General features: G+C 63.2%; 1 protein-coding gene and 1 long non-coding RNA gene across 7 annotated transcripts in view; one reads left to right on the plus strand and one right to left on the minus strand.

Moving 5' to 3' along the window:
* The first annotated feature begins 1,107 nt into the window (after positions 1-1,107).
* LOC132336812 (uncharacterized) lies at positions 1,108-4,119 on the plus strand. Its single transcript, XR_009488965.1, has 2 exons — positions 1,108-2,297; positions 3,873-4,119. It is a non-coding gene; the product is annotated as an uncharacterized LOC132336812 (long non-coding RNA).
* PIK3R5 (phosphoinositide-3-kinase regulatory subunit 5) overlaps positions 4,075-14,424 on the minus strand; it is a 44,168-nt gene continuing 33,818 nt past the window's right edge. For 5 of the 6 annotated variants that reach the window (XM_059864690.1, XM_059864684.1, XM_059864685.1 and 2 more), the window contains exons 10-19: positions 13,384-14,125; positions 13,120-13,294; positions 12,904-13,029; positions 11,928-12,053; positions 11,155-11,248; positions 9,430-9,506; positions 8,819-8,912; positions 7,481-7,563; positions 7,211-7,323; positions 4,075-6,265 (exon numbers count right to left, since the gene is read on the minus strand). In XM_059864690.1, coding sequence (XP_059720673.1) covers positions 6,124-6,265; positions 7,211-7,323; positions 7,481-7,563; positions 8,819-8,912; positions 9,430-9,506; positions 11,155-11,248; positions 11,928-12,053; positions 12,904-13,029; positions 13,120-13,294; positions 13,384-14,125 — 1,772 coding nt within the window. In that variant the 3' untranslated portion in view covers positions 4,075-6,123. The remainder of the gene's footprint in view (positions 6,266-7,210; positions 7,324-7,480; positions 7,564-8,818; positions 8,913-9,429; positions 9,507-11,154; positions 11,249-11,927; positions 12,054-12,903; positions 13,030-13,119; positions 13,295-13,383; positions 14,126-14,424) is intronic. The other variant, XM_059864689.1, reaches the window with a different exon arrangement.

The following is a 14,424-nucleotide window of genomic DNA, read 5'->3' on the forward strand; positions in this document are numbered from 1 at the left end:
GCACCGCCCCTGGCACAGCCCCTGCTGCGCTGCCAGCCGTCCCAGACGGGGACAATCCCTGCGCTGCTGCCGCCCAAGGAGGCAGGGAGCCTGGATGCTCACAGCTCCCAACAAACAGCGTCGCCCCGGGACACCAGGAGTCCCTCCAAGGACTCCCCGTTCCAGGCGCGGTGTTTGTGCCCCTGGCAGCGCCTCCCGCCCGCAGCATCTCCACATCTGCTTTTGCTCAGAGCCCTGCGGCAGCTCCTGCCCGCTGCCAGCTCGGGACGCAGCCGGGGCAGGGCCGGCCCCTCGGGAATGCGCTCCCGGAGCAGCCTGGCTGCCCTGACCGAGCCTGGAGCGGGCCTGTGCTCAGCACGGTGTCATTGTCACCACAGTGTGACTCAGTGGCAGCAGAGCAGGGCTGAGACCCGGGCCCAGGTGAGGCTGCTCAGGGCTGCGGGCTCTGGCGGTGCCTGGCTCTGTCTGCAGGGTGGGATCTGTTTGCGGGCTGGCACAGTCCCGGGCTGGCACACGGGACACGGCAGGGCTGCGGGGACACGGCAGGGCTGCGGGGACACGGCAGACCCGGCCCAAACACGGAGAGGAGCTCTGCTCCCCGCGGGAGGTGGGGCAGGGCAGGATGAGCCCCCAGCCCTGCCAGCCTGGGCAGCTGCTGGAGCCCCGTGTGTGCCCCAGGCTCTGCTGGGCACAGTGCCCAGGGCAGCGCCAGCCAGGGGCCAGCCCCTCCACGGCCAGAGCTGTCCCCAGCTGTGGCCAGGGCCGTGCTGGATCAGCCCCTCACCCCAGCTGTGCCTAGGGCAGGGTCTGAGGCACTGAGCTTGGCTGGAGGAGTGGTTTGGGGAAGAAAATCCTTCTGGAGTGAGCGTGGGAGCTGCAGCTGACGCTGCCTCACTTCCCATTCCTTTTGCACGAGGAAAAGCCTTAGGTACCGCTCCGTACCTGGGCCCCAGGTTTAAAAATAACCTCCTTCCTTCCTGAGCGGACAGAAAGGCGGGAGGAGGCAGCTCGGGCTGTTCCTCGGGCCAGCTCCCTCTCGCTGCGCTGTGCCAAGCCCGGCATCCCTTCCCCAGCCCCGCCCTGAGCCGCCCCCAGGGCGGGCAGGAAAGCTCCGGGAGCCGCAGCAGCGGTGGGAGCAGCCTCGTTCCGCCTGCCCTGCGCTCCTCCCCGGCACCAGGGACACGGACACGCGGTGGGAGCAGCCTCGTTCCGCCTGCCCTGCGCTCCTCCCCGGCACCAGGGACACGGACATGCGGTGGGAGCAGCCTCTTTCCCCCTGCCCTGCGCTCCTCCCCGGCGCTCCCGTGCACCAGGGACGCGGACACGCGGCCCCCGGGCGGGCGGGCACGGCCCGGGCACACGCGGGATGCGGTTTGTCCCTGCCAGGGTCACACCCGGGACGTGGTCTGTCCCTGCCAGGGTCACAATTAGCACCTTCAAGAGCCCAGGGGAAGGTTTGGGGTCAGTAGAGTGCTGTCCCGTGCCTGTCCCTCTGTCCTGATGCCGCCTCTGTCTGTCCCTCCTCAGCAGGAGTTTCCCAGCGTGCAGGGGCTGTGGCACGGGCAGGAGCCGCCTCTCTCGTGTTTGCCATGGAAATTCCAGAGGGAAGAGGCTCAGGAGCTGCCTCTCTCCTGTTTGCCATGCAAATTCCAGAGGGAAGAGCTCGGGCAGGGCTGGGCTGGCCCACACTTTGCACGGGACAGGAGGAGGGGGGTGAGCTCCGGCTTTGCTGCATCCCTCAGGTGTTCCCAGAGATCTGCACTCGTCCCCTCCCCGCTGGGCACTGCAGGACCCACGCCTTCACCACCCCCTGTCTGGCCCCAGAGCTGGGCTCTGTCCCCCTGCAGAGAGGAAAGAGGCCAGAGAGCTCCTCGGACACTGCCCACAGCACACAGCCAGCACCCGCTCATTGCCACCAAACCCAAAACCCCGGAGCACTGGGGGGTCCTGCTGGGACCCTCAGCCTCACCCCACCCCTTCCCCTGCTGCCTTTCCATCTCTGGCACAGCACCACGAGCCCTCCTCCTGCTGCAGGGCCCATCCTTGGGGCAGCCCGTGGAAGGGGCACGAAGAGCTCGGTTCCCCACATTTCCTGATGTCATTAAACACCGAAACGCAGCAGACAGAAACCCTCAGAGCAGCAGGGAACTGCCAAATTCCCCCAGACAACGTCAGCTCCTGGCCACAGAGAGAGGAAGAGCCAGGTATGACCCTGCTCACACAAAGCCTTCAGTCAGAAGACTGGGGGGAAAGGGAAGGACCAAACTGAAGCAGAGAAAGAAGCTCTTGTGTGGCAGGTGAGGGACAAAGCCGCCCTTTGTCCCTGTGGGCTGGGGCTGGGCTCTGGGATTTACAGGTACTTTGGAGCCCTACCTGGTCACTGCTGGGCCTGGGTGGGGTGCAGGGAGGTTTTGAAGCAGTTGGAATCTTCCTCACATGGAAAAATTCTGTGTGCTGAAGGGATCTCCTGATATCCCAGGGGCTGGAGCCCCTCTGGAGCCGGGCTGGGAGAGCTGGGGGTGCTCACCTGCAGAGGAGCAGCTCCAGGGAGAGCTCAGAGCCCCTGGCAGGGCCTGAAGGGCTCCAGGAGAGCTGGAGAGGGGCTGGGGACAGGGCACGGAGGGACAGGAGCCAGGGAATGGCTCCCAGTGCCAGAGGGCAGGGCTGGATGGGACATTGGGAATGAGGAATTGTTCCCTGGCAGGGTGGGCAGGGCCTGGCACAGGTGCCCAGAGCAGCAGGGGCAGTGCCAGGGGGGCAGTGGCTGTGCCAGGGGGGCAGTGGCTGTGCCAGGGGGGCAGCGGCAGTGCCAGGGAGGGCAGGGGCTGTGCCAGGGGGGCAGTGGCTGTGCCGGGGGGGCAGTGGCTGTGCCAGGGGGGCAGTGGCTGTGCCAGGAGGGCAGTGGCTGTGCCAGGGGGGCAGTGGCTGTGCCAGGAGGGCAGTGGCTGTGCCAGGGGGGCAGTGGCTGTGCCAGAGGGGCAGTGGCAGTGCCGGGGGGGCAGTGGCTGTGCCAGGGGGGGCAGTGGCTGTGCCAGGGGGGGCAGTGGCTGTGCCGGGGGGGGCAGTGGCTGTGCCGGGGGGGCAGTGGCAGTGCCGGGAGGGCAGTGGCAGTGCCAGGGGGGCAGTGGCAGTGCCAGGGGGGCAGTGGCAGTGCCAGGGGGGCAGTGGCAGTGCCGGGAGGGCAGTGGCAGTGCCAGGGGGGCAGTGGCTGTGCCAGGGGGGCAGTGGCAGTGCCAGGGGGGCAGTGGCAGTGCCAGGAGGGCAGTGGCTGTGCCGGGGGGGCAGTGGCCGTGCCAGGGGGGCAGTGGCTGTGCCAGGGGGACAGTGGCAGTGCCAGGGGGGGCAGTGGCCGTGCCAGGGGGGGCAGTGGCCGTGCCAGGGGGGCAGTGGCTGTGCCAGGGGAGCAGTGGCCGTGCCAGGGGGGCAGTGGCCGTGCCAGGGGGGCCAGGGCTGTTCCTCCAGCCCAATCCCAGCCCCAGCCCCAGCCCTGGGGGATTTCCATACACTGTGAAGGGAACAGGTCACAACCAAACACTTGTGATGCTGAGGCTATTTCCTACCCTGGCCTTCAGCCCAGATCTATTTCTAGTGCAGCTCCAACAAACAGAAGATGAGGGGATCTGGGGAGAGGAAAGCCAAGCTGACAGCGTGGTGGCATTGAAGTTGCCTTTTCCATTTCTCTAAACTGAGTCATCTCAAATACACCTTTTTTTTTTTTTTTTTGGTCTTGAAAAAAAATCATACTAAGGGGATAAAAAGATGATAGAATAAACCTTGGAGTGTTCAAATCTGGGCAGCAGCTCAGGCTGTCCTGGAGGGTGGAAAACACCATTTAGCTGATAAAGACTGTGCAGGTTCGACTCTACCTGCAGGTTAATCCAGGTCACCCACCTGAGCAGGACACTCTGGAGCACCTGAAGGAAAAATCCTGGTGCTGTGGTGGGTCCTGGAATTGTCTCTGCCAATGACTCTGAGCCTTTCCCTGCTCCCAGGTCAGCTCCTCGGGGGAGTTTTGGAGCCTCCTCCCCTGCCTCCCACCCAGTCAGGAATTCCTTGACCCAAATACTGCTCCTGTACTGGAAATAAATCAACTTTTAATATTTTACAATTACTTTAAAAGTTCTCTGCACAGTATTTTACAGATCAGCACAGACTTTACACACATTTCCTGAGGCTACACAAATGTACAAAAACCACCCCAAAGAACCCAGGAATTCTCTCACTTCCAGACAGCATCAGAGGTCACCACCTTCGCCAGGACTGTGATTCCCTGGAGTTTGGGCTTGGTTTTCTCTGTGGGATGGGAATTCTCTTCTCCAGGACTGCTGAACCAGCTGAACCCCGAGGGATTTGTGGCCCTGGGCATGGATCCATGGCATGGATTTGGATCCCAAGATGCCAAGGAGCAGCAATGACAGGACAAGGTGCTGGTTTAAAGCCCCAGACAAGAAGAACCACCTGCCAAACTCCAGCCCCACTGCAGAGAACACACCCCAGCCCTGTCTGGGGAAGGCAAAGGCAGAGAGAACCCTTTGGGGACCTCGGTGCTCAGCCCTGGTCCCCAGCCATGGCACAGTGGGAGCAGAAGGGGCCAGCACCAGCAGAGCCAGGAGCAGAGGCAGGAGCAGAGGCAGGAGCAGAGGCAGGAGCAGAGGCAGGAGCAGAGGCAGGAGCAGAGGCAGGAGCAGAGGCAGGAGCAGAGGCAGGGCACAGGAGGGGTCCCAGCAGGGCTGGGGAGCCCAGCAGACACACCTGACCCCCTCTCCTTGGAAACACCCAAGCCCCCCGGAGCTCTGGCCCCTCTCCTGGCAGGCTGAACCTCAGGTGACACTGCTGCTGTGCCACCAGGCTCGGGGACAGTGCCAGGAGCTCAGCAGGTCCTGCTTCCTGCAGGATCCCCCCGGACTGGCCCCACTGTGGCTGAGCCCTGCAGCCCCCAGCAGTGCCAGGGGTCCCCTCAGACACTTCCAGGGAACACAGGGCACTGGGATCCAGCTCCTTGGAGCCTGCAGCAGCTCTTGTGCTGCCAGCACTGCCACACTCCCCAAAAACCACCCAGAAACAGCCCGAGGCTTTTCCACTCTTATTTCTTCGCTCATAGGGTCAGATTACCCCAAAATACCCTCAAATACTGCACCTTTCTGTACCTACAGCCTTGCAGGGAGGGGGAAGAGGTTGGAATGTTTGTGGGGGAGGATCTCAAATCCTGCTGTCACCTGCAGGTGTCACTCGGTGGGTTTGGAGTGGGTCCCTCCCCAGCAAATGTCACTCTGCAGGGGCCCTAAGGCCATCCTGGTGCTTCCCCCAGTCCTTCCTCCCCTGCCCGGAGTCCAGCACAGATCCTGATGGATTCCCAGCAGCTGCTGAGGGTTCAGCCCTGGGCTGGCTCTGGCACACAGTGCTGGGAGCAGGGTGCACGACCAGGGGCTGGACTGGCAGTACAGCTCAGTGCTGGAACCCTGCAGGAGCTGGGAATTCCTCTCCTGGGTGCTCAGGAAGTACAGGGATCCACCAGCAGCTGTCCTTGCCCTGGCATGGCCTGCTGCACTGCGACCCCACGCTGCAGGGTCCCTGCTCTGCATCCCTGCAGGACACCCGACCTCCAGAGGGGAAGGGAAACCTTCAGAAACCTGTCCCCATCCCAGAAAACTGTCCTGAGCATCCTCGAGGTGCGACAGGTGAGGCACCAGCAGGACAGGGTCGGTATTTCACCAGTACCAGGGTCTGTAATCGCCCTGCACTGACAGACACCCGACACCACCGAGCCGAGGAGGGTCCCTCCCCAAACATCCCCGAGAGCTCACCCCTGCCCACAGCCCACCTGGCAGGGAGTACCCTGTCCTTGCCCTGCCCTCCCACCAGGTGCTGGATCTGCTGACCCACAGGAGACATCCAGGAACCTTCCGAGGAGCCCCCGGGGACGCCAGAGCACAAGGACTGATCCCATTTCCCGAGCAGGGGCTGAGCCTGGAGCAGCAGCTCAGCCCCCACGGCTACACCACAGCGACTCTGCGGCTGCAGGCTCGGGGACAGGCAGGGCTGGGTGTCCTCTGGGTGTCCTCTTCCTTCTCCTGAGCCCGGCCTGGCGTGGGACGGAGTCTGCTCGGCAGGGACACGGCTCGTCTACGGCAGCGCCCCGCTGAAGGTGGCAATGGGCAAACACAGCAGGGAGGGGAACTCGGAGGGGTCCTGGGGAGCCTCAGGGGACCCCCTCGGTGCCAGGGGGTCACAGTCCCTGGGCTTGTAGCACACGGAGATCTCACACCTGCAGGGCAACACCAGGAAACAACCCCTGAGCGAGGTGGGGGCTGAGAACCCTCAGGGGCAGCAGGAATGGGGCTGAGAGCCCAGTGGGACTGGGGCTGAGAGCCCAGTGGGAATGGGAATGGGGCTAAAATCCCTCAGGGGCAGCAGGAATGGGGCTGAGAGCCCAGTGGGAATGGGAATGGGACTGAGAAACCCTCAGGGGCAGCAGGAATGGGGCTGAGAGCCCAGTGGGAATGGGGCTGAGAGCCCAGTGGGAATGGGAATGGGACTGAGAAACCCTCGGGGGCCGCAGGAATGGGGCTGAGAGCCCAGTGGGAATGGGAACGGGGCTAAAATCCCTCAGGGGCAGCAGGAATGGGGCTGACAGCACTCAGGGGCAGCAGGAACAGGAACGGGGCTGAAAATCCATCAGGAATGGGGCTGAGAGCCTAGTGGGAATGGGGCTGAGGCTGAGAACCCTCAGGGGCAGCAGGAATGGGGCTGAGAACTGAGCAGGAATGGGAATGGGGCTGGGAACCCAGCGGGAATGGGAACAGGGCTGAGAAACACTCAGGGGCAGCAGGAATGGGACTGACAGCCCAGCAGGAATGGGGCTGAGAGCCCTCAGAACCCCATGGGGCTGAGAGCCCTCCTGTTCCTGGGCTGGGAACCCAGCAGGAACAGGAACGGGTCTGAGAGCCCAGCAGGAATGGGGCTGAGAGCCCTCAGGGGCAGCAGGAACAGGAACGGGGCTGAGAATCCAGCAGGAATGGGGCTGAGAGCCCTCAGGGGCAGCAGGAACAGGAATGGGGCTGAGAGCCCAGCAGGAATGGGGCTGAGAGCCCAGCAGGAACGGGCTGCTGGGATCTGAGCAGGAGCACCCGTCCCAGCTGAGCTCAGAGCCTGGGGCTCGGAGGGGTGGCTCAGGCTGCCCCATCCCAGCAGCTCTGGCTGCAGCTCCCACCTGGTGACGCTCTGCAGGATCTTCTGCTCGTCCTGGTCCAGGCACACGGCGAAGGAGGACTGCACCCCGATGATCTGGACCTTGTCCACCTTGATCTGGGACACGCTGATCTGCTGAGAGGAAAGGCTGGCGTGAGGGAGCTGCTGCCCCAGCGCCTTCCCTGGGCTGGGCAGGGCAGGGCAGCAGCAAAGGGGTGCCCCAGGAGCTGCTCTCGCCAGCCCTGCTCTCCTCCCGTCTCCCCAGATGTAAAAGCCCCAGGGTTGCTGTTACCTGATTGAAACTTTTCTTGGATTTGGAGTTCTGCCTCTTGACCACCTCGGTCACGGTTAGGTTGAGACATTCTGTCTTCGAGGCTGCAACAGAAGGAGGCTGCCATGGCCTGGGGCTCTGCTGGGACCCGGGAGGTCCCTGCACCTCTCAGAGCATCCCAGAACTGGAGCTCCAGCAGGATCCACTGCAGGGGAATGCAGAGCAGCCCCAGCTTTCCTCCCCTCCTGCTGAATGTGCTCTGCAATTCCAGCTGCTTTCCAAGCACAGCGGGACAGAGCATTTAACCACCCTGGGCTGCAAGCGGGAGGAAATCCACAGCCCATCGCCGAGAGGAAAGGCTGACTGTGCCCCCGTGGCCTCTCCTGAGCCCACCCGGAGGCGCCTCCTGGTGCCTGGAGTGACGGTGACATCCCGTGGTCAAAGGCGGGACGGGAGAACCGCCGGGGCCGGGGGACCGGGCTCCTCTGGGCAGGAGGGAGATCCACAGAGAGGGCTCTGCCCAGAGAGGAGCTGAGGGCACCCCTGGTGCCAGCCCTGAGCTAGAGCAGGAACAGCCAGCGCAGCATTCAGAGGGCGTGAGAAGCCTATTCCTGATGCTTTTCTGCCAGGATTGGCTCCAGGGATGGGGAGGGGCAGGAGGGACAGTGGGGGGCTCCATGGAGCATCAGGGATGTCTCCTGGTCGGTACAACACCCCGATTATCCGCTCACAAACACCTGCCAGGCACCAGGCACGCGAGGGGAAGGGACCCAAACCCCCTCAGCTGTCTCAGCACTGGCCGTGTCTGACGGCCAGAGCAGCAGCTCCTAAACACAAACCAACCAAATACACACAGAGCCAGAGCCCTGGGGCTTCTCAAAGGCTCACACCCTGATTAATTGGAAACCTGATTAGAACAGAGGCTTCTGTGGCTGGGAGCTGTGTCTGAGCTGCAGGAAGGCGTGCTGAGGGAAGCAGGTGAGGCAGGCTGCCCTGGATGCAGGACCAGCACCTGGCCCTCGGTCCTGCTTCACCTGAAGAGTTTTACCTGCTGCTCCTCCTCACTAAGAAAGTGCTGTTCTGGAGAGCATCACCCTGCCACTGAGCCATCCCAGCCCCATCCCTAGTGGATGCTTTTCCAGCTGGAACCTTTGGGGCAGTGGGACAGGCCGTGTCCTTTGTCCCTGAGGTGGTGCTGAGGACTGGCACACACCCCAGGACTACAGCACAGCTGAGGGAACATCAGGGACTCCCACGTGTCTCCTGCTCTCTCACTCCCTCATTTTCCAGCCAGGAGATCCACGGGGCTCCCTGGCTCCCCCGGTGCCCCCAGCCTCCCCTGGCACACCCTGTACCCACCGAGCTCCTCGTGCCTCCTGCAGGCCTTGCTGAGGTTGACAGAGGTGCAGACCTTCTCCACGTCGTTCCAGTGACTCCTGCCACTGGCAGCTGTCTGCAGGGAGCAGCCAGAGCCCGGCAGAGAGAAGCACACAACTGTTCAGCTTGGAAAAGGCCTTTCAGCTCACATCCAACCCTAAATCTAACCCTGCCAAGTCCTCCAGCACCAACCCCACATCTTTTAAACATCCCCAGGGATGGTGACTCCACCGCTGCCCTGCACACCTGTGCCAGGGCTGGAAAGCCCTTTCAGTGGAGAAATATCCTCTAATATCCAATCTAAACTCCCTGTGGCCCAGCCTGAGGCTGTTCCCTCTCCTCCTGTCCCTGTCCCCTGGGAGCAGAGCCTGACACCCCTCCCTGGCTGTCTCCTTCTGGCAGGAGCTGTGCAGAGCCACAAGGTTCCTCCTGAGCCTCCTTTTCTCCAGGCTGAGCCTCTTCCCAGCTCCCTCAGCCCCTCCTGGGGCTCCAGCCCCTTCCCCAGCCCTGTTCCCTCCCCTGGACACGCTCCAGCCCCTCCATGTCCTTGCCACGAGTGTCCCAGAGCTGTCCCCAGCAGTGCCAGCACTGACCTTGCTGTATGCAATCTGTAGTGTCAGTGGGATTGCTTCCCTGTCTCCATCTATTCCCAGCCTTTTGCTGCCTGGACCTGCAGGGAACAAGGAGCAAACATCACACGGGGGCTTCTCACCCCCAGCCTTCCCTGGCTGCTGGCACACCCAGGGCTGCAGGAAGGGAAAAGGGCTCGCTGAGCACAGCTGTGGGCCAAAAGGGCAAAACAGAGAAAAGGTGGCTTAAAAGCTGCAGAAAGCAAAGAATCCAGAGAGGAATTACCACACAGAACCACTCTGCAGAAAGCAAAGAATCCAGAGAGGAATTACCACACAGAACCACTCTGCAGAAAGCAAAGAATCCAGAGAGGAATTACCACACAGAACCACTCTGCAGAAAGCAAAGAATCCAGAGAGGAATTACCACACAGAACCACCCTGCAGAACTGCAAGTGGCTCTGGCTGAGCCGGTGCAGAGGGGTCAGAGCTCTGGGAAAACACAGAGCAACAAAGGCCACAGTGCTCTCCCTGCTCCTCTTTGCTCAGGCAGGTTTCTGCCCACGTTACATTAGCCTGAAACACTGGGCCTGACACCTCCTGACTGTTCTTTTCCTCCTGGATAAGTGTTTAAGCTGTGAAGTGGTGCCAGACAAGCCAAGGGGAACATTGGATCCAGCACTGACGGTGTTGCATGGGCTGGGGGAAAGAGCTCTTTGCCCAAGCCTGGTTTTGGGGGAGCAGGGGGAATTCTATGGGCTCTGCTTCGAAGGACAAGCAGAGCTCACACCAAACCAGCCGGCTGAAGCCCTGAGGAGCGCCTTCAGGTGCAGTGCTGGGGGCTGGCCGTGAGGTGTCTGTGTGAGCTCGCTTCAGCAGAGCATCCCGGGCTGGGTGCCCGGAGGAGCTCAGCCAGATGTCCCTGCCGCTGCTTCTGCTCTCTTAACAGCACCAACGTTACACACGTGTGACATCAAAGCACAAGAAATGACCCCCGGAAGGCTCCAAGCACACACACAGACCTGGCTTTGCCCAGTAAAACAAGGAGGTGGAAAGAGGGATTTTGTCAGTGACACTTCTGGACAAAGCACAAAGAGCGAGCAGTAACAAGGGACAGAGAGCTGCATTTGGCAGGTGCTGATGAGAGGAAGGAAACGGGCTTGGAGGTGTTTTATTGTAAATCCATTCTAGAGTTCAGAGCAGAGCAAACAATCAGGCATTGCCATGGTTTCACTCCTGGGGGGAATACACAGCTGGGATATTTCTCTCCCAAAGCAGTGAAGAGCTGTCTGGACCCTTGCTCGCCCTGGCTCGGACACCTCCTACAGCCCAGCCCCCTTCCCTTCCCTTCCCTTCCCTTCCCTTCCCTTCCCTTCCCTTCCCAAACCTTCCCTTCCCAAACCTTCCCTTCCCAAACCTTCCCTTCCCTTCCCTTCCCTTCCCTTCCCTTCCCTTCCCTTCCCTTCCCTTCCCTTCCCTTCCCTTCCCTTCCCTTCCCTTCCCTTCCCTTCCCTTCCCTTCCCTTCCCTTCCCTTCCCTTCCCTTCCCTTCCCTTCCCTTCCCTTCCCTTCCCTTCCCTTCCTTCCCTTCCCTTCCCTTCCTTCCCTTCCCTTCCCTTCCCTTCCCTTCCCTTCCCTTCCCTTCCCTTCCCTTCCCTTCCCTTCCCTTCCCTTCCCTTCCCTTCCCTCCCCTCCCCTCCCCTCCCCTCCCCTCCCCAGGGCAGGAGGGGCTGCAGGAGCAGGTTCAGACCTGAGGCCTTGATGGCCCTCGTGGCTGCTGAGTGCCCCAGCTCCAGGGAGTGGATGAAGACCTCGGTCCTCTTCTCCCCCCCGATGAAGGTGAGCTGCCAGGGGACAAGAGGGGACACGTGGGGGTGAGGGGAGGCAGCCTGGCCAGGCAGCCTTCACCCCTCTCAGTCCTCAGGAAATGGGTCAGTTTGGGAAAGCCCTTCCATGTTCTCAAAGTACCTCCCAGCAGCCTGGGGTGGTGCCTGCCTTTAGCTGGACCCCAAAACAACCCAAACCTCTCATTTTCTCTTACAACTCCACTGCAAAAAACCCCCAGTGAGCCAACAGCAGGGTCTGGGAACTGCTTTGGGAGCACAAATCCCGTGTGGCTCTGCTCACTGAGCCCTGTTTGGTGCCCAGGCACAGCCCCAAAGCAGGGGCTGCAGCCCAATTCAGCCTTCCCCACCACACCTGCCCCAGGCACACAGCAGGGTGGGGAGAGGTCGCCTCATGGAGGGGCTTGCTTTGGGAAGCAGAGCTCTGGAGAGATGCCAGCGACCTGGAAAAGCTGGCAGCACTGCCAGGCACTGCTTTGTGCCTGGGGAAACGTGCTGGGGTGGAAAACTGCTCGTGGTCAGGGCAGGAGCTGCTCTCAGTCCTGAGCCAGGAGCACCAGCCAGGGCACCAGGGACACCCAGGGGACCAGAGGGGACCGAGCTCTTCCTCAGCAGCGTGGTGGCTGTGCCACACCCCCGCTGCTCCCCAGGCAGAGCCCTCCTCCTTCCCTGTGCCCACCTCGGTCTGGTAGAGCTGCAGCAGCACGGGGCGCGAGGCGAAGCGGCAGTAGTAGAGGATCATGTCTGCCAGGATGGGCAGCTGCTCCTGGGCGTCCTCCTGGGGCTCAGCCTCGGGCTTGGCACACTGGGGGCACAGGGGTCAGAGGGGTGGGGGGGTAGGTGGCACAAGGGGTCAGAGGGGTGACGGGGTAGGTGGCACAAGGGGTCAGAGGGGTGATGGGGTTGGTGGCACATGGGGTCAGAGGGGTGATGGGGTAGGTGGCACAAGGGGTCAGAGGGGTGACGGGGTTGGTGGCACAAGGGGTCAGAGAGGTGACGGGGTTGGTGGCACAAGGGGTCAGAGGGGTGACGGGGTAGGTGGCACAAGGGGTCAGAGGGGTGATGGGGTTGGTGGCACAGTGGGTATGAGAGGTGATGGGGTAGGTGGCACAGTGGGTATGAGAGGTGATGGGGTTGGTGGCACAAGGGGTCAGAGAGGTGATGGTGTAGGTGGCACAGTGGGTCAGAGGGGTGATGGGGTAGGTGGCACAAGGGGTCAGAGAGGTGATGGGGTAGGTGGCACAAGGGGTCAGAGAGGTGATGGGGTAGGTGGCACAGTGGGTCAGAGAGGTGGTGGTGTAGGTGGCACCTCTACCACACCTGCCCACCCACCCCACCGGGGATGGGAACCTCCTGCTGACCACCAGGAGCCCCAGCTCCACCCCACGTCCATGTGGCACAGCAGAAGGCTCTCCAGACAGCTCCCCGGGGAAGGGGCACACCCCGCCCTGCCCCTGGCACACCCTGTCCCTGGCACACCCGCCCTGCCCCTGGCACACCCTGCCCCTGGCACACCCGCCCTGCCCCTGGCACACCCTGCCCTGCCCCTGGCACACCCTGCCCCTGGCACACCCGCCCTGCCCCTGGCACACCCTGCCCCTGGCACACTCTGCCCTGCCCCTGGCACACCCGCCCTGCCCCTGGCACACACGCACCTGGCACAGGACGCCCATGGGCAGGCTCATCAGCCCCAGGACGTTGCGCTCGTACCAGGGGTCCAGCAGGCCGAGGTAGCGGGAGATGTCGTTGGTGCTGCTCTCCGTCCCAGCTGGGGAGGGGTCCTGGAACCGACACCGGGGTCACCCCGAGGGCCCCCCGGCCCGCCCCAGCTCCCACAGCACCCCCGCGGACACCGGGGAGGGCACACCCACCTGTGCCCGGGGCGGGGGCTCCCCCGGGGACGCCGAGGGGTGGTGGTGGTGATGAGGATGATGATGATGATGCATCTGCGGGGTCGATGGGGGCGCGCAGCTCCTCTTGACGGGCACGTAGAAGAACTGCAGCCTGAAGTACCGTGTCAGGGAGGGGCAGGAGCTCTCCTGGAGCCTGGGGAGGAGCAGGGCCGGCTGAGCCGAGCGGCCGGGCAGGGCGGGCACCGCGGCCCCCGGCTCACCTGGGGCTCACCTGGGGCTCACCTGAGGCGGCTGTAGGCGCGGGCCACCTTGCCCGAGATGCGGTCCGAGCCGAACACCACCACGCGCAGCGTGCCCGCCTTGGCCTCCTCGTCGCAGCTGAGGAAGGGGCGGCGGGGCAGCCCCAGGGGCCGGGGGGCGAGCGGGGCGGGCCCGCGCCGGCCCGGGCCGTGCTGCGGCAGCGAGAGCGCGCGGCGGGAGCGCGCGGGGACGCGCGGCTGCGCCGGGGACGCGCACAGGCTCTCGGCGCGGCGCAGCGGGAGCGAGCACGGCCCCGGGCAGTCCCGGCGCTGCACCAGCTGCTGGCCCTTGCTCTTGAGCAGTCTGTAGAGCCGGTTGGTCAGCGACTGCCGCTGCTTGGGCAGCTCGGGCCGGCCCGCCGCGTCCAGGGAGCTCTCGTCGCTGTCCTCGGCGTAGCCGCTGTCCATGCAGTCCTTCAGGCTGGACACGAAGGACTTCAGGGACTTCCTGGAGACCACCGTCAGCTCCGAGAGGGACTCCTTGGGGGAGGTGAAGAGGGACACCCGCGGGGGCTTGGAGCCCTCCTCGGCCAGCACGGAGTACACGGAGTCACTGGGGATGGCGCAGAGCGGGGCCAGCAGCGGGTCCTGCCCGGGGGAGCCGCCGTCCGTCTCCACGTCCTCCTCCTCCTCCTCCTCCTCTTCCTCATCATCCTCTTCCTCGTTCTCCGAGGCCAGGGGCTCAGCAATGCTGCACTCCTTGCTGAGGACATCGTTGAGGATGTCTGAAAGCAGCCGGAGGGAGGAGGTGTCTGCCACGGGCTCCGGCAGAGCCACTGCAAACGTGGTGACCCCAGACGCCGCTGCCACTCCCCCTGGCCAAAGCTCTCCTCCACCCGGGTGTCAAGCAGGAGCTGGAAACCTCCTCCCCAATGGTTTTGGATTTCCACAAAAGGCTCGGATGCAATGCCAAGAAAATTGTGTTTCTCTCCTCAAGGTTCTGGCTGGGTTCTCAAGAGGCAAACTCCAGCTGGGCTTTTGCTGCCTTCCCACCCAGCTTTCACCACATCCTCACGTCTGGTCC

The sequence above is a fragment of the Haemorhous mexicanus genome, chromosome 20 (genome assembly GCF_027477595.1).
Source record: "Haemorhous mexicanus isolate bHaeMex1 chromosome 20, bHaeMex1.pri, whole genome shotgun sequence".
NCBI lineage: Eukaryota > Metazoa > Chordata > Aves > Passeriformes > Fringillidae > Haemorhous > Haemorhous mexicanus.